This window comes from Pseudophryne corroboree, chromosome 4, assembly GCF_028390025.1.
Source record: "Pseudophryne corroboree isolate aPseCor3 chromosome 4, aPseCor3.hap2, whole genome shotgun sequence".
Lineage (NCBI taxonomy): Eukaryota > Metazoa > Chordata > Amphibia > Anura > Myobatrachidae > Pseudophryne > Pseudophryne corroboree.
Genome location: NC_086447.1, coordinates 861935270 through 861956703, shown reverse-complemented (window position 1 = coordinate 861956703; position 21434 = coordinate 861935270). Strand labels below are relative to the sequence as shown.

The following is a 21434-nucleotide window of genomic DNA, read 5'->3' as shown; positions in this document are numbered from 1 at the left end:
TTAGGAGGTGAGCGCAGGTACCACCACCCTACTAGAATCACCCAACGAGGCAAGTCCATTACTCCCACTGATACCTCACCCAACACTCAAGAAATCCATTACCCCCCCCCCTGAAAGCCTCACCAGTGAGGCAGTCCATTACCTCCAATGATTTCTCACCCAATGGTGAAGCAGTCCACTACCCACACTGAAGCCACACTCAATAGTAACACAGTTCCCATTGAAGCCTCACCCAACAGTGAAGCAGTACACTACCCACACTCCATAACACAGTTCCCACTGAAGCCTCACCAAACAGTGAAGTAGTACACTACCCACCACACAAACCTCCTTGTTAGCTCTCATTTGAAAATAGGATTTTAATACCTACCGGTAAATCCTTTACTCCTAGTCCGTAGAGGATGCTGGGGACTCCCAAAGGATCATGGGGTATAGAGGGGATCCGCATGAGACATGGGCACACTATAAGACTTTGAATGGGTGTGAACTGGCTCCTCCCTCTATACCCCTCCTCCAGACCTCAGTAATAGGAACTGTGCCCAGGGAGTCGGACATTTCGAGGAAAAGGATTTTTGTTACACTATGGGTGAGACACATACCAGCTCACACCACAAACACACCGTACAACTGGATTACCAGGAAAACCAGAGAACAGTATGAACGAAAAACAGCAACAAGCTGAACATAACCGATACACAACCTTCGTGTAATCGAAACAACTAACAATACAACTGCAAGTAATAGTCCGCACTGGGATGGGCGCCCAGCATCCTCTACGGACTAGGAGAAAAGGATTTACCGGTAGGTATTAAAATCCTATTTTCTCTTACGTCCTAGAGGATGCTGGGGACTCCAAAAGGACCATGGGGTCTATACCAAAGCTCCAGACCGGGCGGGAGAGTCTGCAGCACCCATTGAGCAAACACGAGGTCCTCATCAGCCAGGGTATCAAAATTGTAGAACTTAGCAAAAGTGTTTGAACCCGACCACGTAGCTGCTCGGCAAAGTTGAAGTGCCGAGACCCCTCGGGCAGCAGCCCAAGATGGGCCCACCTTCCTGGCAGAATGGGCCTTCACTGAAATCGGCAACAGCAATCCAGCCGTAGAATGAGCGTGCTGAACCGTATTACAAATCCAGCGTGCAATAGTCTGCTTGGAAGCAGGATTTCCAATCTTGTTGTAAGCATACAGGACAAACAGAGCCTCCGTTTTCCTAACCAGAGCCGTTCTGGCGACATAAATTTTCAAAGCTCTCACGACATCAAGAAATTCTGGCACCGTCAAGGCATCCGAAGCCACAGGCACCACAATAGGTTGATGTATGTGAAACGAAGAAACCACTTTCAGCAGAAATTGTTGACGAGTCCTCAATTCCGCTCTATCCACATGGAAAATCAAATATGGGCTCTTGTGAGACAAAGCCGCCAATTCCGACACCCGTCTGGCGGACGTCAAGGCCAAAAGCATGACCACTTTCCAAGTGAGAAATTTCAACTCGACCTTTCGCAAAGGTTCATACCAATGAGACATAAGAAATTGCAACACCACGTCAAGATCCCACGGTGCCACGGGTGGCACAAACGGGGGATGGATATGCAGCACTCCCTTCACGAAAGTCTGAACTTCAGGAAGGGCGGACAATTCTTTTTGAAAGAAAATAGATAAAGCCGAAAATAGGATTTTGGTACTTACCAGGTAAATCCTTTTCTTTGAATCCATAGGGGGCACTGGAGTACTCTTGGGATATGGACAGCGTAGCAGAACAAAGGCACTGAATATTTAAATTTAGAACTCTCCACCCCTCCATATCCCAGAGTACCTCAGTGTACGAACCCAGTGTTTTTACTGAGCGAACTGCTATAGAGAGGTTGACAATGGAGAATTCCTATAACATACCGGACAACAACAAAGTTGACCCATAAAGTTAATGTCAACTAAACAGTTGACAGCATAACCGATAGACCTTGATAGTTTGAACCAAAAAGGTGAAAATGTGTTACCATAAGCTCCTTTGAGCGTAATACAAACAAGGTAAAACCTGTTACCCTAAGCTCCTCTGAGCTTAAACAACCCAGGTAAACTGCTCTGGGTGGGCGTCCAGTGCCCCCTATGGATTCAAAGAAAAGGATTTACCTGGTAAGTACCAAAATCCTATTTTCTTCTTCATCCACTAGGGGTCACTGGAGTACTCTTGGGACGTACCAAAGCTTCCCTCGTGGGCGGGAGAGCTGTTTGACACTTGTAACAGTAGGCAGCCAAAGCTAGATGCTGATGCCGCAACCATTCATAACGTGTAAACGTGCACAAACGTGGTGCACTGAAGGCTATGTAGCCGCGTAGTAGACGCTCCACGACCCGCTGGGGCTGACATTCCCACAGAACCTGTGGGATGAGCTGTTACTGACGTAGGCGACTGTAACTTAGCCTTAAAGTAAGCCTGACTTGTAGTCATTGTTATCCAACTGGATAATGTCTGCTGAGAAAACTGGCTAACCCCAGTTGGCAGCATCATAGAGAACAAACAACGTATCCGTATTACGTACTGTAGACGGTCGGGACATATAGACGCGTAATGCGTGTACCACATTCAGAATTCTAGAATGTGCTGTCAACACAGGAACCACTATTGGTATACTGATTGCTTTGTCATGAGAAAACGTAAATACGGTGGCTTGGAATACAAGGCACCCAAATATGAAAACAAAACCCTTGCCGAAGCTAAGGCTAGAAGAAAAATGTTTTCCCAAGTGAGAAACTTAATCCCCATTTGTTGTAAGGGTTCAAAATATGAAAACTGTAAGAAATGTGAACCCAACCTCAAGTCGCCTGGCGCTGTAGGTGGGATAAATGGAGGCTGCACTTTGATGACACCTTGTATAAAGGTGTGTACCGACGCAATAGAGTCAAACGTCTTTGAAAATAAGTTGACCACACAGATACCTGCACCCTCAGTGCAGATAAACGCAGTTCTCCATCCCACCCTGTTTGTAAAATAACAGAATACGGGTAACTTGAAAGATGATGTCGGAAACTTCCGAGCTTTACCACCTATATATGCACACCAAATTTGTAATAATGAATTTGTAATAATGAGCTGCCTTAAGCAGCTTACTAGCTCGTAACATGATAAGTATAACCGATACTGTAATGACCTATTTCTTTTCTTAAGAGGGCGGTCTGAACCCCCCACCCCGTCAACCGCAGCCGCGGTATATAGGTAATAGGTACTTAGGTAACTAGGGGTAAAAAAACGTTCCCTGTTGTAACAGGTTGGACGTATTATGAGCGGACCAAGATCGTGTGCCAGTATTCCTTGGAGATTCGAGAAGCAAGCTCTCCGAAACCCATGAGATATCACTAGTATGACTGTGACGAACTGTCTTATGATCCGTTTTCGCAACGGAGAGAGCAGCGGAAAATGGTGGAGCCAGATACACGATGCTGTATGACCACACGAATGTGAGAGACTCCACCGCCACTGCCCTTGTGATCTGTCGTTCTGTACACATACTGAGCGTTTGTAATTGTGGCGAGATGCCATCATGTATACCTGAGGGTAACTCCTTCTGTGTACTCACATATGAAACACCTCTGGATTTACTGTCCAGTTTTCAGGATATAAATCCTGACGGGCGAGATCATCTGTCTAACAGATGTCCACTCGCGGAATGAACCCCGTTGACATCCTCCCATAATGGTGTTGTGGGCAATAGAGGATTCGAGTTACCTGCTGCATTGCCATGCGGCTACTTGGTTCTTGTGTATGCAACTCCCGTTGCGTTGTCTGACCGCACTTGGTCAGACTGAAAGCGAAGCATGTAGTGCATTGAAAATTGCACGGAGTTCAAGGACATTTATCGACAGCAATCTGTCGTGATCCGTTTTAGAACTCTGTCGCTGATCTTTTTTAACTACAACTCCTGAACCTCTGAGACTCTTGTCCAGAGTATATACACCCTCGCCCCTCTGTGGGAAACGCGAGTGAAGGCCGGCGAACTAAAGCGCTTTGAAAACACATCATTATTGTTAACAGGCGAATACACCAATGTACCGCTAGTGTGCGTGGCTTTTACACCAATTACTAGATGTACATTTGTTCTTGCTGGTGTAGTAGGTAAATGTCTTTGATTTACCGTATTTATAATCTTACCTAGGAATTGACGTCGTTTAGACGGAATTAGATGCGATTGTTTTTAAAACTTGACCTGCCACCGCAGTATACATTAGTAGCGCAAGTTAGAGGAACTCTGTTGAGACAGAGTTCTTATGAGCAGATCGTCTAAGTATGGACGATTGTCACTGGCAGGACTCTGAGATGAGCTATCATCACCAACATCACTTTGGTAAATACCCGAGGCGTTGACACGATGCCAAATGGTAGTGAAATGGTTAATGGTTGTGGCGTTTTGCAAACGCTAGAACCTGTGATGACCAAACCGGAATGGGTAAATACGCATTGTGAAGATCAAGTGCAATTATGCAATTTTGTGGCTCCAATATGCAAATAGTAACCGCAGAAAATCCATTTTCAAACTGCATTAAGTGACTTGCTGATTGAGACTGCGACGGAGCTGTCTGGTTTTGTTACCCCAAACAGAGGGGAATAAATAACCCTGACTCTGTTGGTGTACTACTGCCTGGATATAAAAACAGCTGAAAACCAGCAGAGACTAAATGGCAACCTGCCAAACCGTGTAAATATCTGAGACATCCATGAGTTGATGTCTGGAAACCCCGCAAACGTAACGTGTAAAGACGCGCTTCCAGAATTGGAACATGGAGATGCCTAAGAGGTCATCAAGCCACTGGCTTGCTGACTGTAGCGTCGTGTCGTTACAAGGCGTGACTGTTTTGTCTTTGAAAAAACTGAAGTCTAAAGAGATTAAACGCCGGCACCAGTATTTCCGTTTTGATACTGGCTGCGGTAATGGCTGAATATCAAATTTAGGACCAACAAGTTCTGGCCTTGTCGCACTTAAACTAGCGACGATGAAAGTAACCGGTGTTAGCAGAAGCTTTACAGATATACTCTGCAGCTTCTTTTTCATTGTTTCCATACATAGAATCTAGTGACCCAAATGTATTCTGGGTTTTTATAATGTTTTACACAGACGCATTTACCAATGGCGGATCGCGTCATTTTGGAAACGATAAAATAGTGGTTAGAGTCTACTCAGTCTCTGTAAAAATGGAGACATTGACTCACTGGGATTTAGCAATGTATGGTTGTCAAAAACCCCGCCCTATCTGAGTGCTGGTCTAATGTACCCTTCTCACTGGTAGTTATCGGTGTGAGATTTGACATAGAATTGTGCATTAAATTATAAGACCAGTCAACAACTTTTGTTAGAGCTGGCGGAGTAACTTCCGAGACTCCGATGTTACCGCTCTTGTAATTTGAATTGCCAATGCTTAACATAGGATTTTTAAAAATTATTTGTAGTCTGCGCTAGAGCCTTACTCGCTATGCAGACAGACCCCACAATAGGCAACGGACAGACACTTGCACGACTTATTGTTATGTGTCATATATATATTTTATTGCTGAACAGCATATTTATATGAAACTCATGGTTGTTTCTCTCTACGGAAATCTATAGTAAAAGTGAAAGATTTATTTGATGTGAAGAGAAACTAGAGTATTCTTTATGTGAAAAACAGTTCACATGGGCATGTGAAACCCGAACCAAATTCCCACTAACACCCCTGCGCCTCTGGTGGCTTAGAGATGTAGGGCAGGAATGTTCCAGAATTACACCCTGGAAAACAACAGGAAGCATGGTTAAAATGGCCCCTTTGCCATGCTGACCGTGATAATCACAGAACAAGTGACAAATGTTTCCGTGTTAATCTAGCCTATTATACAGTATAATCACAGGCTGGGTACAACACATGCTCTATTATATATATATATATATATATATATATATATATATATATATATATATATATATATATATATATATATATATAGGCTCAATAGCCTATGATAATTACAGACATTAATATATTTATACAGCATTTACATAAGCTGAATAGCCTATTATACAGTGATAATCACAGACTTAATATAGGCTCAATAGCCTATTATACAGTGATAACCACCAACATTAATATATAGGCTGAATAACCTATTATACAGTGATAATAACAGCCATTAATATAGGCTCAATAGCCTATTATACTGTGAAACTCACAGACAGTAATATATGCTCAATAGCCTATTACTCCCAGGACAGGTAACAATACATTATAAATACCTGTCACCTATATATAGCTGCCTATACACTGTGCTGCTGTATATTTAATCCGCCAGAATTCCACCGTGCCTTGTAACGCTTTGTCCTGCGGGAAGCCTGCAGCCTCATAGCGCTGGCACATGTGGGTGGATGGCTGCTGGGCGGCCGGACGGAGCGGCGGTCCCCGTCTCTGTACTGAGACTGAGGGAGCGTCTGCGGCCGTATGGCGCTGGCGGCCGGACGGAGCTGGGCGGCCGGACGGAGCGCTGGGACGGGCGGCCTGCAGACATAGCGGCTGGGGCTTGCGGGCGGAAGAGCGGAAGCAGGTATTAACCCAAACATAGCGGGGCGGCAGCCTGCGCTGACCGCCCCGTTCCCCAGCCTACCTTGTCTCCTGATCATGGCTGCGACGGGCTTCTTATGTGTAAGCTCGTCCAGCTGTTGTAAATTATGGCTGTGACGGGCTTCTTCTGTAAGCTCCGTCCAGCTCTGTAGTCCTGGCTGCGACGGGCTTCTTATGTGTAAGCTCGTCCAGCTGTCTTGTAAATCATGGCTGTGACGGGCTTCTTCTGTAAGCTCCATCCAGCTCTGTAGTCCTGGCTGCGACGGGCTTCTTATGTGTAAGCTCGTCCAGCTGTCTTGTAAATCATGGCTGTGACGGGCTTCTTCTGTAAGCTCCGTCCAGCTCTGTAGTCCTGGCTGCGACGGAGCTTTTTTGTGTAAGCTCCGTCCAGTCCTCTAAGTCATCTGGAGTAGATCATGGCTGCGACGGGGCTTCTTCCTGTAAGCTCCGTCCAGCTCAGGCAGCAGTTCATGGCTGTGACGGGGCTTCTATCTGCAAGCTCCGTTTACAGCAGGTAGTGAACTGCGTGTGGCTGTGAGGGTGCTCTTTGTGAGGACCGACACGCCATGCGCTGCCCGTGCAGCGGCACTATCCCGGACCCATGTTTTTCTTGAAACTGGGAAGGGATGTGCTATTAAAAAAAAAATTAAAACTAAAAATGAAAAATTAATAAAAATCTTCCAACAAGTGTGGGAATCCCACAAGCCGATGTTAGTGCTTTGAGCACAGAAAAAACACTGGGTTCGTACACTGAGGTACTCTGGGATATGGAGGGGTGGAGTTCTAAATTTAAGTATTCAGTGCCTTTGTTCTGCTACGCCGTCCATATCCCAAGAGTACTCCAGTGACCCCTAGTGGATGAAGAAGAAATCTGCACTTTGATGGAACCCAATTTAAGGCCTGCATCCACGGCTGCCTGCAAAAAATGGAGGAAACGACCTAGCTAAAACTCCTCCGCCGGAGCTTTCATGGCTCACACCACGACACACATTTTCTCCAAATATGGTGATAATGCTTCGCCGTGACCTCCTTTCTAGCCTTAAGGAGAGTGGGCATGACTTCCCCAGGAATACCCTTTCGAGCTAGGATTTGGCGTTCAACCTCCACGCCGTCAAACGCAGCCGCGGTAAGTCCTGAAATACGCATGGCCCCTGCAGTAACAGGTCCTCTCTGAGAGGAAGCGGACAAGGATCTTCTATGAGCAATTCCTGAAGATCTGGATACCAGGCCCTCCGTGGTCAATCTGGAACGACGAGTACTGCCGAAACCCTTGTTCGTCTTATGATCCTCAACACCTTTGGAATGAGAGGAAGTGGAGGGAACACATAGACCGACTGAAACACCCACGGAGTTACCAGGGCGTCCACTGCACTGGCTTGAGGGTCCCTTGACCTGGAACAATACCTCGGAAGCGTCTTGTTGAGGTGTCAAAGTCAGAAAAATATCACGATGCACACTGCCATATTTGCACCTCATATATGTCCCTGCTGCGCATGCGTGCGCTCTCCCGTGCGTGCGCATACTCGCTGTTGCGGGCACCCGCAGGCGCACGGTATGCGCATTTACGGTAGAGATTGTATGCGTCTAGCGGGCGACTCTTTCGTTACATATTTTCACCATATAATGTATTTTGTAGATTATGGTCCCTTTGTTAGAATCTGAAAGTTTGGTTAATGTAGCATGTTCGTGGACAGAGAAATCCCTCTTTGTTTGATACGAAGGGTCAGACAGGAGTAATACAGTGATGTTTAGTATCCATCGGAAGAGTATTTAATTAGCAATATTCCGGTGTTGGTTTGAAGCGAATTAATCGCTCGTGCGAATAGTTATGGACATAAGAAGTTTATGTCCATTTACTATTATTTGCACTTACTTATCCATGCGGCGGGAAACCTAGTTTCCCACCCACCTGAGCAGTTGGAAATTGTCACAGCCCACCTGTATGAATCAACCTATGACCTTTTGTTATGATGCGAGGAGGAATTCCTGTGTCCAATGAACTATGAGATTGTAGGGACCATTGAATTGTATTGTGTGTGGGGCATAAATAGACAAGCCGATCACATCCAGCTCTCACTCTTCAACGGTTCTCATTGCTGAAAATCGGGAGCTGGATGTCCAGAGGCGCATGCGATCGTTCCCCTTTGTGCGTACGTTTTCTCCGCAATCATATTGTCTTTCTTGTTATTATGGGCCATATCTCTCTCTCTCTCTCTTCTCTTTCGTATTCTCTTATACGTAATAGTATTGTATTGTATTTCCTGTGTAGTTACCTGGTTAGTTAGTCTATGTTATATTGTAGTGTATGACTTGTATTGTATTAATTCTTTTGCAAGTATAACATTCATAATATATATATAAGGCGTTGGACCCTAAGCCCAGGTATCTGTGTATTTCTCATAGTGTTAAGTATTTTCAGAGCGTCGGTGACGCTCGAACAGCTTTTAAGATAATCAGGCTACACAAGGTTGCATCTACACTCTATCATTACACTAAGGTTTTGCTGCATAATACATTGTTTATGGTTTAGATATAAAGGTTTAACATTGTGAGTGTCTGCGCCGCTCGTGATCTCCTCGTGGTCTCGAGCGTCCGCTACGCTGATAGCGAACCATTACGTTAGTCAGCAGCCAATAGCGTGCCTGCCTGTGATCTCTTGGCCGTGAGCGAACGTGACGCTTGAGCGTCTCGACCACGGCTAAACGATTGTTATGCAACGAGCGTACCCTTACGGTACTCCATACGTCAATAGCGTACAGTGTTCTTAGGCCTCTTAAAGGGTTTTAAATAAGATAAATATTTAGCTTTATCAATTGGCGGCTCGTCCTGTCCTTCACATATCTCTGCTAGGTAATTTCAGCAGACATTATCCATCAGCAAAGGGCGGGAGATCATATTCTTCGCAGTGCTGACGGGATAAGCGTCTGCTTCGCTTAGTAAAGGGTGCTGAGGGAATCCGGAACCGGAGGTAAGAACAACACGCTAGTATCTTTTAAAACTGTTTATTTTTGTCTTGCGTACGCACGCACATATCTGCATTTCTTTTTCATTCGTGTATTTTCATATATCACTCTCCTGTTTGCCATTTTATAATTGATAAACGTGCTAAGAGAGATTTGTCGCTATTTCATAGTATAAAGTGTAAAAGTAATGCGTTAAGGGATAAAGTGTAAAGCACACGCAGCTCTACCTAAAGGTAAAAGGAGAGATTGGTGTGTTGCGCGGTAGACGATCGAGGATCATCTACATTGATAAACGTGTACATTGTGTTACGGTGGACATTGGTTTTGTGTACACGTGTCTCTAACAAAGGGCTGAGACTCGCGTACGCAAAGGCCGACGCACGCAGCGTAAATTACGCAACGGAGCGTCTGGGTATGCCCACGTAACTCAAGTCACACGATAGTGTTGATTTTCAACAGGCGATAAATAGCGCAACAGGCGATAAATAGCGCAACAGGCGATAAATAGCACAAATCTATTTTAAATCCGAAATTTTAATTAACAGATCCTTCTCCAAATTTACAACACATCTGGTCTAAAGAAAAAAAAATTTCTGCGCAGAAATAGAAATAGAAACAAAAGTGTACATGTGATGAGTGAGTGTTTTTAAGTTTTACAATTTTGGGGATTGAACCACAGAAATCACCGAGTTCTCGTGAAATTACATACGTGTAAGTGACATGCACGGTGGCTAGGGAGGCATCCCTTGTTAAACATATAAAGAGCATTTAGAGTGTAGCAGACCAGGAGGTCATACTGTAACAGACCAGGAGGTCAGACCAGGAGGTCGCATAACAGACCAGGAGGTCCAGGTACAGCAGACAAGGAAGTCCGCTATAGAGACAAGGCACAACACCAAGAAGGGTTGGTGCAACACCCATATAGGCCAATAAAGCTCAGGCTGAAGGAATTCGCAGCTGCCGAATGTCGATTCCACTGGTCGCTCCGTACATAAGATTAGTTGCTTATGTGCTGAACGACTGTACCGCACGTAATTGTGTGCATTAGTTAGTCTGACCAGTACCATTTGTGTACGAACCCGGTCATAAACACTATTTGTACATTCTGACGTGATTTGTGTAATTTTTTATTTTTAAAAGGGAAGTTCTCGTCACTCAGGAATTATCCAACAACCCCACAGTTACTGGAAAGGGTTAATGCTCTGCGGATCACACCCACATGTTCAGTAAACGAAGGTTCATAGGGGCCCTGGGTCGAGTACGCCAGCACTATATCAGTGTGTGGGCGTATTGGTTGGCGTGGGCGAGTGAGTGGGGTGCTCGGTAAACCACCACCGTCAACCTATCGTGAATATTTTGTTTTTTTGTAAGGGTTCGCTGCAAGCAACACCTGCAAATTATGGGGGCCAGTTGTTCAGGAAGGGGGCGATCAACCTCGGTTCGGGTTGATTCTATAAACCGACCAATCGGGTCGGCAAGGTACGTAATGTGTGAAAAATACGGCTCACACACAGAAGTTTTATGTGATGAATGGGAGAGAATGACAATGCATGACGGGGAGAAATTCCCAAGAGTAGGTAGCTTCAGCCCAGAAGTGTTACTGAATCTAAGGAGAAGGATAAGTCTCATTAAATCAGCAAAGAGGCGAGTTAAAAATTTTGATTGTTTACAGTTATGGCAACAGGAAAGTGAATTGCAAAGAGAGTTAACCGACATATCTGACTCTTATCTTGGGAGGAGAGACATGGCAATGGAGAGAATTATGGTTGCGGAGAAAGGCACAATGTTGAACAATAAAAACGCACTTAGCAACTGTAGTATAGATGATAAGAATAAGTGTAATAAACATAACAATGATAATTGTAATGCTGTTAAATGTACAACTATTAACCCGTGCAAGTCGCACCCCATGTCAAACTTCCCTCAGGAATACAAACAAGAAAGTGAACCCAACACTATGTCGGCACCTCTTCCAGCAGCCATCACACAAGACATCCAGGTGGACGCGACCAAATCGGTAAAGGCAATAATCAAACCCCCTAACGGAGGGTCAGGTGAGGTCGTGTCCACAGGTACGTACAATGTTTTATATCACGCACAAACAAATGTACCCAATATTGTAAGACCAAAACAAGGTGATGTAATTGAGTTTAGTCCTGTCAGGGTGATCACAGTCCCCAATGGGAAGACTGACGATCAGGGAACCATTCCCGTCCAGGACAGTGCAATGCGCTGTCCCTGGTCCCGGACCGAATTGAGATCAATTATGTCTGAATTTCCTGATCCTAGGAAAAATCTAGTCGCATGTCAAAAGTTCATTAAAGAACTAGGAAACTCCACAGAACCCACCAACAAAGAGTGGCGGACAGTGCTGAGGGCATGTTTGCCCTCCAGTGTTGACCCTGCGAAATTTATTGCTGATTGTAAATTAGACACGGAGGTACTTTGTACGGAGGAACACAATCAGGAATGTATTAAGCAGATCAACCGACAGTTAGAAGTATATTTCCCAGCCATTGTCGAGTGGAACAAAATCTTCTCCATAAGACAAAACAAAGGGGAAAGTACTTCTAATTATTTCCACCGGGCATTGCAGGACATGACTAGGTATACGGGTATAGAAAACATCGAAACAAGTGCACCGCACAGAGAAGTAGCAGTATCTGTGCTAATGGATGGTTTGAAGGAAGTGTTGAGAGCAAAGATACAGATCACCAATCCATACTGGAGAGATAAATCAGTAACTGCATTAAGGGACTCTGCTGTTGGGCATGAGCAAACCAGCATCAAGCACAGGGAAACAAAGAAGCCTCAGATCCCTGTGGTTAAGCCAAAGGTGACAAGGTGTTATAACTGCCAGAAGGAAGGTCATTTTGCAAGAGATTGTAGATCAGGAAGTAGACCAAATTCACATAAACCCCCTAGACAAAGATATGAGCAGGGCTATGACACACCAAATTATAAACAGGGATCATATAGGAAGAATTATGAGCCACACCCATAATGTGCAATCAGGAAAGGTGATCATTAGGACTGATGGTAAGCCTGAGGTTATAGTTAATAAATTGGGAGGTCATTCCCTGAAGACACAGGAATGACCGGGTGAAACGTTGTAAATGTATCTGTGAAATGTTTCTTTTTCTCTCCCCATCTCTGCTGACAATGTTTAAAAAAAAAAAAAAATGTTTATGTTTGAAAAGTGTTTTTTGTTGTTGTTTATTGATGTGTTATGTTATATATATATATATATATATATGTATATATACATATGTGAACGGTTCTCTCTCTCTTGTTTTTTTTTTTTTTGTTTTCTCTCTTCTCACTCATGTTTTCATGTTTTAAAGATGGTATGTCACACATCAGTTAGACAAATGGTAATGCAAGATTTTTGCTCCTTACAGAAAGATCGCTGGTTGGGGAGGAATATTGCATCACCAGAATGTTCGTTTGGAAGACTGAGAGACAGCACCTTTGAGATGACAACAGAACAGGAAGAACGACAAAGACTAGAGAACTTAATTATCGTAACAAGTTTCTCTCCCCCTCAAACTGATTTTCTGTACCCCATTACAAATTTCTTCTTTTCTCCTCCTGTAAGATGGACTTGCCCAAAGAGACTGTGATATGGATTTTCCTGTTGACCATGATGTTGACCAGAGCAGTCTGTTCCGGCGAGAGTACCATGGAGGTCGAGAAAGGATCCAGAAAGGTTCTGATGACTGAGACGGAGGTGTAAATTTCCAATAGCAACACAACCACCAAGCAAAAGGCGAGTACCGGAAACGATCTAGCAGCCATGTTATTTGTAAACATTGTGAAGGATTGTTAGCTGAAGAAAACTGTATCTGTAGGCTCTGTGACAATGTAGTTGAGGATGGGTGCATCAAGAAATGCCAATCCAGTTTTAATATCCACATGGACCGGCATCCCTTGAGTGACTATCACTCCTTAGTGGGTAGTGTGTTAAATCAAACAGATTGTTGGGTATGCTCTCAAGTACCTCAAGGTCATAGCAAATCAGGACTAGTACCATTTCCTTTAACGATAGGGGAGGTACTTGAGCTAAGTGGTGGGAGGCCGGTGGACAGGAGGTTTAATATCTCCAGTCCTCCTAGTTTGAAGCTCCACCAATATCATGTGGATAGATCCCTAATATGTTTTAACATTTCCAATCCCCGAAAGCCGGGAAATTGGGAAGTGTCATGGAGTAACCAAACCATGACCTTTTCATATAGAGCAGATAGAATGCCGACAGATACAGAGCTTATACGCCACATAGCCAGTAGAGAAAAATCTTTCCGATATAGGTATACCCTAGGAAGTAGGATTACGAGAGTTGGAGAGGTATCACCAGGATACTGCGCACATATCGTACAAACTGATACGTGTACTAAACAGATGGGAGCATTAGGGTTAGGAGATTTCACATGGAAGATGTGTAATATGGTTATGTCCTACTCCGTCCCATATGTTCTCCCCGATGATGCATATTTCATATGCGGGAGGAAGGCGTATAAGTGGCTTGCCCCAAACTCTGAAGGATTGTGTTATATTGGAAAAGTACTGCCTGAAGTAATGACTGTATCACATGCCAAAATGAAAGATATACACCGTGTTGCCCAAGCTCCTTATACTCACACCCATTACGAGCACGTAGTTAAACGGCACCTGATAGAAAGAACAGAGCATCCGGCCTCTGACATGATCCATGAATCCACCGGGATTCAGTTTCTACTTGCGTTAGACATCACTCGCACCGCCAGTGGAGTGTTGAATTATAAATATATATCTGCGCTCGCAAATTTGTTAGACAATATCACAGAAATATATGATGACTTTTAGGTATACTGGAAGAGAACTTCAAGCTTATAAAACAGAACTGGTTCAGCATAGAATGGTTCTTAATTATCTCACGGCAGTAACAGGTGGATATTGTGTCACACTGGCAACGCAGTACGGCGTGAAATGTTGCACATATATTACAAATAGTACCGAGGACCCGGTCGAGGTCATAGACCAAAAGATGGACGATATTCTCCAATTGAAGTGGGAATTTCGCAGGAGACACAATCTCACCCTTGCTGCTGTGAGTAATGAGCTGACTGGTTGGGTGTCATGGTTGAACCCGCGAAATTGGTTCTCTGGTTTAGGAGAATGGGCTCAAGGAGTCATAATGGATGTAGGGAAGTTTCTTCTATGTATCTTAGGTGTTGTCATATCGATTGGCTTGATATTTAGATGCGGTCAGGCTTTAACGAAGTGTAAACGAAGTACCAGGATGATGAGTTTAAGGAGTGAGGAAATTGTAATTCCAATGGATTTGATTTATGACCCAACTGTAGAAACAATGATGTGATGAAAATGCGATTTCTACGGTCCGTTTCTTTCACCTGTTTTTCTGGTTTCTCCAAGGTAAAAAAAGACCCACTTCTGACGAGGAATTTGATGATCCTGTATACAGACAACTGATGGATTAAAGAAGAAGTTTTGACAACCTTATACCAGATATTTGATGAACTTTGCCATAGACTCCCAGTTTCCCTAGAAATTTTAAAATTACGCTAGCCCAACACTTTTGTAAGTCTATGGACATTGACAAAGCTTTTGCCCACACGCCTTTTGGCAAAAGCACAAAGAAGACTGCATTCAACAGACACCGAACAAGACTTCAACCGACAAATGTTCATTTACCTGACATAGAATACCACTGCATTTACCGTAATTATGTCTTTTCTTCATCTCTACGACCTTCAGGTAATTACACACATAGTCGATAGGGAATACAGGCACATATATCAGCAATCACATATTCCCCCATTCATGTATCATCAACTAAAATGTGCTCCCCATTTTGTTACAAACACCACCAAAGAGAGCTCGGTAAAGTTTGACAGCCCATCCACAGACCCGTACCACGGGATAAGAAGGAATTCCAATGTATACTTCGCAATACCTCGAAGCTTGATTTAAAACACGTACGGCACGATGATACATGACCCCCCAAGCACGGATTCACACACACATACTTCTGCTATCTCACTAGGTCACACCCTTTTCCTACCTTCTCCTCTCCTCCCCTACCCAACCATGTAAATGTATTAACCCCTAACATATATTTTTCTCGTTTTGAAATGTTTTAGGAAGTGGCAGTTATTGTTGACTGCCAAAGGGTGGACTGTCAAAGTCAGAAAAATATCACGATGCACACTGCCATATTTGCACCTCATATATGTCCCTGCTGCGCATGCGTGCGCTCTCCCGTGCGTGCGCATACTCGCTGTTGCGGGCACCCGCAGGCGCACGGTATGCGCATTTACGGTAGAGATTGTATGCGTCTAGCGGGCGACTCTTTCGTTACATATTTTCACCATATAATGTATTTTGTAGATTATGGTCCCTTTGATAGAATCTGAAAGTTTGGTTAATGTAGCATGTTCGTGGACAGAGAAATCCCTCTTTGTTTGATACGAAGGGTCAGACAGGAGTAATACAGTGGTGTTTAGTATCCATCGGAAGAGTATTTAATTAGCAATATTCCGGTGTTGGTTTGAAGCGAATTAATCGCTCGTGCGAATAGTTATGGACATAAGAAGTTTATGTCCATTTACTATTATTTGCACTTACTTATCCATGCGGCGGGAAACCTAGTTTCCCACCCACCTGAGCAGTTGGAAATTGTCACAGCCCACCTGTATGAATCAACCTATGACCTTTTGTTATGATGCGAGGAGGAATTCCTGTGTCCAATGAACTATGAGATTGTAGGGACCATTGAATTGTATTGTGTGTGGGGCATAAATAGACAAGCCGATCACATCCAGCTCTCACTCTTCAACGGTTCTCATTGCTGAAAATCGGGAGCTGGATGTCCAGAGGCGCATGCGATCGTTCCCCTTTGTGCGTAAGTTTTCTCCGCAATCATATTGTCTTTCTTGTTATTATGGGCCATATCTCTCTCTCTCTCTCTTCTCTTTCTCTCGTATTCTCTTAAACGTAATAGTATTGTATTGTATTTCCTGTGTAGTTACCTGGTTAGTTAGTCTATGTTATATTGTAGTGTATGACTTGTATTGTATTAATTCTTTTGCAAGTATAACATTCATAATATATATATAAGGCGTTGGACCCTAAGCCCAGGTATCTGTGTATTTCTCATAGTGTTAAGTATTTTCAGAGCGTCGGTGACGCTCGAACAGCTTTTAAGATAATCAGGCTACACAAGGTTGCATCTACACTCTATCATTACACTAAGGGTTTGCTGCATAATACATTGTTTATGGTTTAGATATAAAGGTTTAACATTGTGAGCGTCTGCGCCGCTCGTGATCTCCTCGTGGTCTCGAGCGTCCGCTACGCTGATAGCGAACCATTACGTTAGTCAGCAGCCAATAGCGTGCCTGCCTGTGATCTCTTGGCCGTGAGCGAACGTGACGCTTGAGCGTCTCGACCACGGCTAAACGATTGTTACGCAACGAGCGTACCCTTACGGTACTCCATACGTCAATAGCGTACAGTGTTCTTAGGCCTCTTAAAGGGTTTTAAATAAGATAAATATTTAGCTTTATCAGAGGCGAGACACCATCATGTCTATTTGAGGAATTCCCCAACGCCTTGTCACATCTGCAAATACCTCTTGATGAAGAGCCCACTCTCCTGGATGGAGATCGTGTCTGTTGAGGAAGTCTGCTTCCCAGTTGTCCACGCCCGGAAGGAAGACTGCTGACAGAGCGCTCACGTGCTTTTCCGCCCAGCGGAGAACCCTTGTGGCCTCCTCCATTGCCGCTCTGCTCTTTGTTCCGCCCTGGCGGTTTACGTACGCTACCGCTGTTACGTTGTCCGACTGAATCAGGACAGGCAGACCTCGAAGAAGGTGTTCCGCTTGCAGAAGGCCGTTGTAAATGGCTTTTAACTCCAGAACGTTTATGTGGAGACAAGTTTCCTGGCTTGACCATTTTCCCTGGAAACATCTTCCTTGTATTACTGCACCCCAGCCTCGGAGACTTGCATCAGTGGTCAGCAGGACCCAATCCTGGATTCCGAACCTGTGTCCCTCTAGAAGGTGAGAACTTTGCAGCCACCACAGGAGAGAAATTCTGGTCCTGGAAGATAGACTTATTTTCCGGTGCATGTGCAGTTGAGACCCGGACCATTTGTTCAGCAGCTCCCACTGAAACACCCGGGCATGAAACCTGCCAAACGGAATGGCTTCGTAAACCGCAACCATCTTCCCTAGCACTCGAGTGCATTGATGAATCGACACTCTTGCCGGTTTCAGAAACTCCTTAACCATGCAATGGATTTCCAGAGCTTTTTTCCCCGTAAGAAACACTCTGTAGTTCCGTGTCTAGGATCGTGCCCAAGAAGGGCAGCCGAGTTGTCGGGATCAACTGAGACTTTGGCAAATTTAGAATCCAACCACGATGTCGCAGAACAGTCAGGGAGGGTTCCACATTTCTTAGCAACTGCTCCTTTGATCTCGCCTTTATCAGGAGATCGTCCAAGTACGGGATAATTGTGACACCCTGCTTGCGTAGGAGTACCATAATATCCGCCATCACTTTGGTGAAGACCCTCGGGGCTGTGGAAAGCCCAAACGGCAACGTCTGAAATTGGTAATGACAATCCTGCACCGCAAATATCAGGAAGGCCTGATGTGGAGGATATATCGGGACGTGTAAGTAGGCATCTTTTATGTCGACTGACGCCATAAAATCCCCCCCTTCTAGGCTGGAGAACACAGCTCGAAGAGATTCCATCTTGAACTTAAAAGTTTTCAAATACAGATTGAGGGATTTTAGGTTCAGGATCGGTCTGACCGAGCCGTCCGGCTTCGGCACGACAAAGAGGCTCGAATAGAACCCTTCCCCCCGTTGGGACGGGGGAACCGTGACAATGACCCTCTGTTGACACAGCTTTTGTATCGCAGCATTTACTACTTCCCTTTCTGGGATAGAAACTGGCAAGACTGATTTGAAAAATCGGTGGGGGGGCGGGCATCTCCTGAAATTCCAGTTTGTACCCTTGGGACACTATGTCTAATACCCAAGGATCTAGGCCCGATTGAAACCAGACCTGACTGGAGATTCGGAGACGGGCCCCCACCGGCACGGACTCCCGTAGGGGAGCCCCAGCGTCATGCGGTGGACTTGGAAGAGGAGGACTTTTGGTTCTGGGCGCCGGACACAGCAGGCGACCTTTTTTCCCCTTCCTCTACCTTTTGAAGCGAGGAAGGACGAGCCCCTTCCTTTTTTGTATTTATTAGGCCAAAAGGACTGCATCTGATAATGGGGCGCCTTTTTCGGTTGTGTGGGAACATAAGGAAGAAAAGATGACTTGCCCGCTGTAGCGGTAGACGCCAGGTAAGCGAGGCCGTCACTAAACAAGACACTACCTTTATAAGGGAGAGCTTCCATAGCTTAATCCACAGTGCCCTCCTGGCCGAGACTGCCATGGCATTGGCCCTTGATCCTAAGAGGCCAATATCCCTCGCCGCATCCTTTAGGTAAGCTGCAGCGTCCCTGATATAACCGAGAGTCAAAAGAATGTTATCCTTATCAAGGGTATCCATGTCAGATGCCAAATTATCAGCCCACTTAGCAATAGCACTACTCACCCATGCCGACGCCACGGCAGGTCTGAGGAGTGCACCCGTAGTGACATAAATGGCATTTAATGTCGTTTCCTGCTTGCGATCCGCAGGATCCTTGAGGGCAGCAGTGTCAGGAGACGGAAGCGCCACTTTATTGGACAGTCGGGACAGACCCTTGTCCACATTGGGAGACAACTCCCACTTTTCCCTGTCGTCAGAGGGGAAAGGATATGCCATAAAAATTCTCTTGGGAATCTGCCACCTTTTGTCAGGCGACTCCCAAGCCTTTTCACAAACAGCGTTCAGTTCATGAGAGGGGGGAAACTTCACCTCAGGCTTTTTCCCTTTAAATAAACAAACCCTTGTATCTGGAACAGGAGGTTCCTCAGAAATATGTAAAACATCTTTAATAGCCACAATCATGTACTGAATACTTTTTTTTACCAATTTTGGATGTAAACTGGCTTCACTAAAGTCTACACTGGAATCAGAGTCCGTGTCGGTATCCGTATCTGCCATCTGGGTAAAGGAACGTTTCTGTGACCCTGAGGGGGTCTGTACCCGAGACAAGGAGTCCTCCATGGATTTTCTCCATGTTTGTGTCCGAGAATCAGCTTTATCCAGCCTCTTAGACAATAACGCCACATTTGCATTCAATGTACTCAACATATTCACCCAATCAGCAGTAGGCTGTGCCGATAGAGTCACTCCCAAATCCTTTTCTGCGCCCCCAGTAACGTCCTCCCGGGAGGAGCAATAGGGGACAGACCCACAGGGAAGCCTGTTAGAGAGAACACAGAGGGAGTATACCAGCTCCCACCCCAGCGCCCCCATATACTACTAAAAAAATAATATATGATCACTGCGCTGTTTTAATACATACATATATATATATATATATATATATATATATATATATATATATATATATATATATATATATAGCACCAATTGACTGTGCCCCCTACCGTTTTGCTCCCTGTACTTGTAGAGGAGAGTCGAGGTCCGGGCCAGCGTCTCTGCATGCTCTGTGAAGAGAGAAAATGGCGCTGGTAAGCTGTGCGGCTAAGCCACGCCCCCTCCCGGCACGCTGTAGTCCTGCTCAAATTAAAATTATTATACTGGCGGGGGTCTCATATTTAGTGCCCTGGCACCGATAATATGCTTTTTTTGCCAGTGAAAACTCCAATAAACTGCTGCCCAGGGCGCTCCCCCCTGCGCCCTGCACCCTGTGAGTGCCGTTGGCGTGTGGGAGCATGGAGCGCAGCGCGACCACTGCGCTGTACCTTCATTACTGAAGTCTTCTGCCGTTACTGAAGTCTTCTGATCTTCTTTAAACTCACCCGGCTACTTTCGTCTGGCTTCTGTGAGGGGGTTGACGGCGCGGCTCCGGGAACAAGCAGCTAGGCGCACCAAGTGATCGAACCCTCTGGAGCTAATGGTGTCCAGTAGCCTAAGAAGCAGAGCCCTTAACTCAGAAGAAGTAGGTCTGACTTCTCTCCCCTCACTCCCACGAAGCAGAGAGCCTGTAGCCAGCAGGTCTCTCTGAAAATAAAAAAGCCTAACAAAGTCTTTTCAGAGAAACTCAGTAGAGCTCCCCTAGTGAGTGTCCAGTCTCTCCTGGGCACAGAAGCTAACTGAGGTCTGGAGGAGGGGCATAGAGGGAGGAGCCAGTTCACACCCATTTAAAGTCTTATAGTGTGCCCATGTCTCCTGCGGATCCCGTCTATACCCCATGGTCCTTTTGGAGTCCCCAGCATCCTCTAGGACGTAGGAGAAAACTTGGATAAGGAGTATGGTTTTACTCTGGTTGTTGATATTGTTAGGGTAGCATCAATGAGTTCTATTCTAGACTAAAATATACTAATCCAATTGACTACTTCCTTGAAAAATAACCCATGAGAAGGCTCCAGAGAATAGCAGGCAGTGGAGGAGGAGGGTGTAACTTACCATGCCATGGTCAAACGTAAAGACGCCAACATCCCTCCCATGGTGAATGTGATTTCTCCTAATGATCGGGTTGCCGTGATTTTTCACCCATATACCGGCTAAAGCATTATTGGAGATTTCATTGTCTTCATAGATACCCTGAAAGGAAGACAATAACACAAATTTACAACGTCAGTAAAGAAACTAAGAAAACGTAGAAATTCAAAGAGTGACCCATACCTCTGCGTGGTCCGTGATATACAGTCCTACATTCTCGCAGTCACTGATGTTACAGTGTTTGATAGTGGGACATGCTCCCTGGCCGCTCACACATACCGCAGAGCCGACTGTAGAGAAATAATGGCCATCAAC

The 21434-nt window shown here is 45.0% G+C and overlaps 1 protein-coding gene and 1 pseudogene across 2 annotated transcripts in view; both read right to left on the bottom strand.

Moving 5' to 3' along the window:
* Window positions 1–21434, bottom strand: part of FBXO11 (F-box protein 11) — a 215184-nt gene that overhangs the window by 57595 nt on the left and 136155 nt on the right. For both annotated transcript variants that reach the window (XM_063918698.1, XM_063918699.1), the window contains exons 10-11: window positions 21303–21409; window positions 21084–21221 (exon numbers count right to left, since the gene is read on the bottom strand). In XM_063918698.1, coding sequence (XP_063774768.1) covers window positions 21084–21221; window positions 21303–21409 — 245 coding nt within the window. The remainder of the gene's footprint in view (window positions 1–21083; window positions 21222–21302; window positions 21410–21434) is intronic.
* Window positions 5541–5642, bottom strand: LOC134913564 (U5 spliceosomal RNA; annotated as a pseudogene).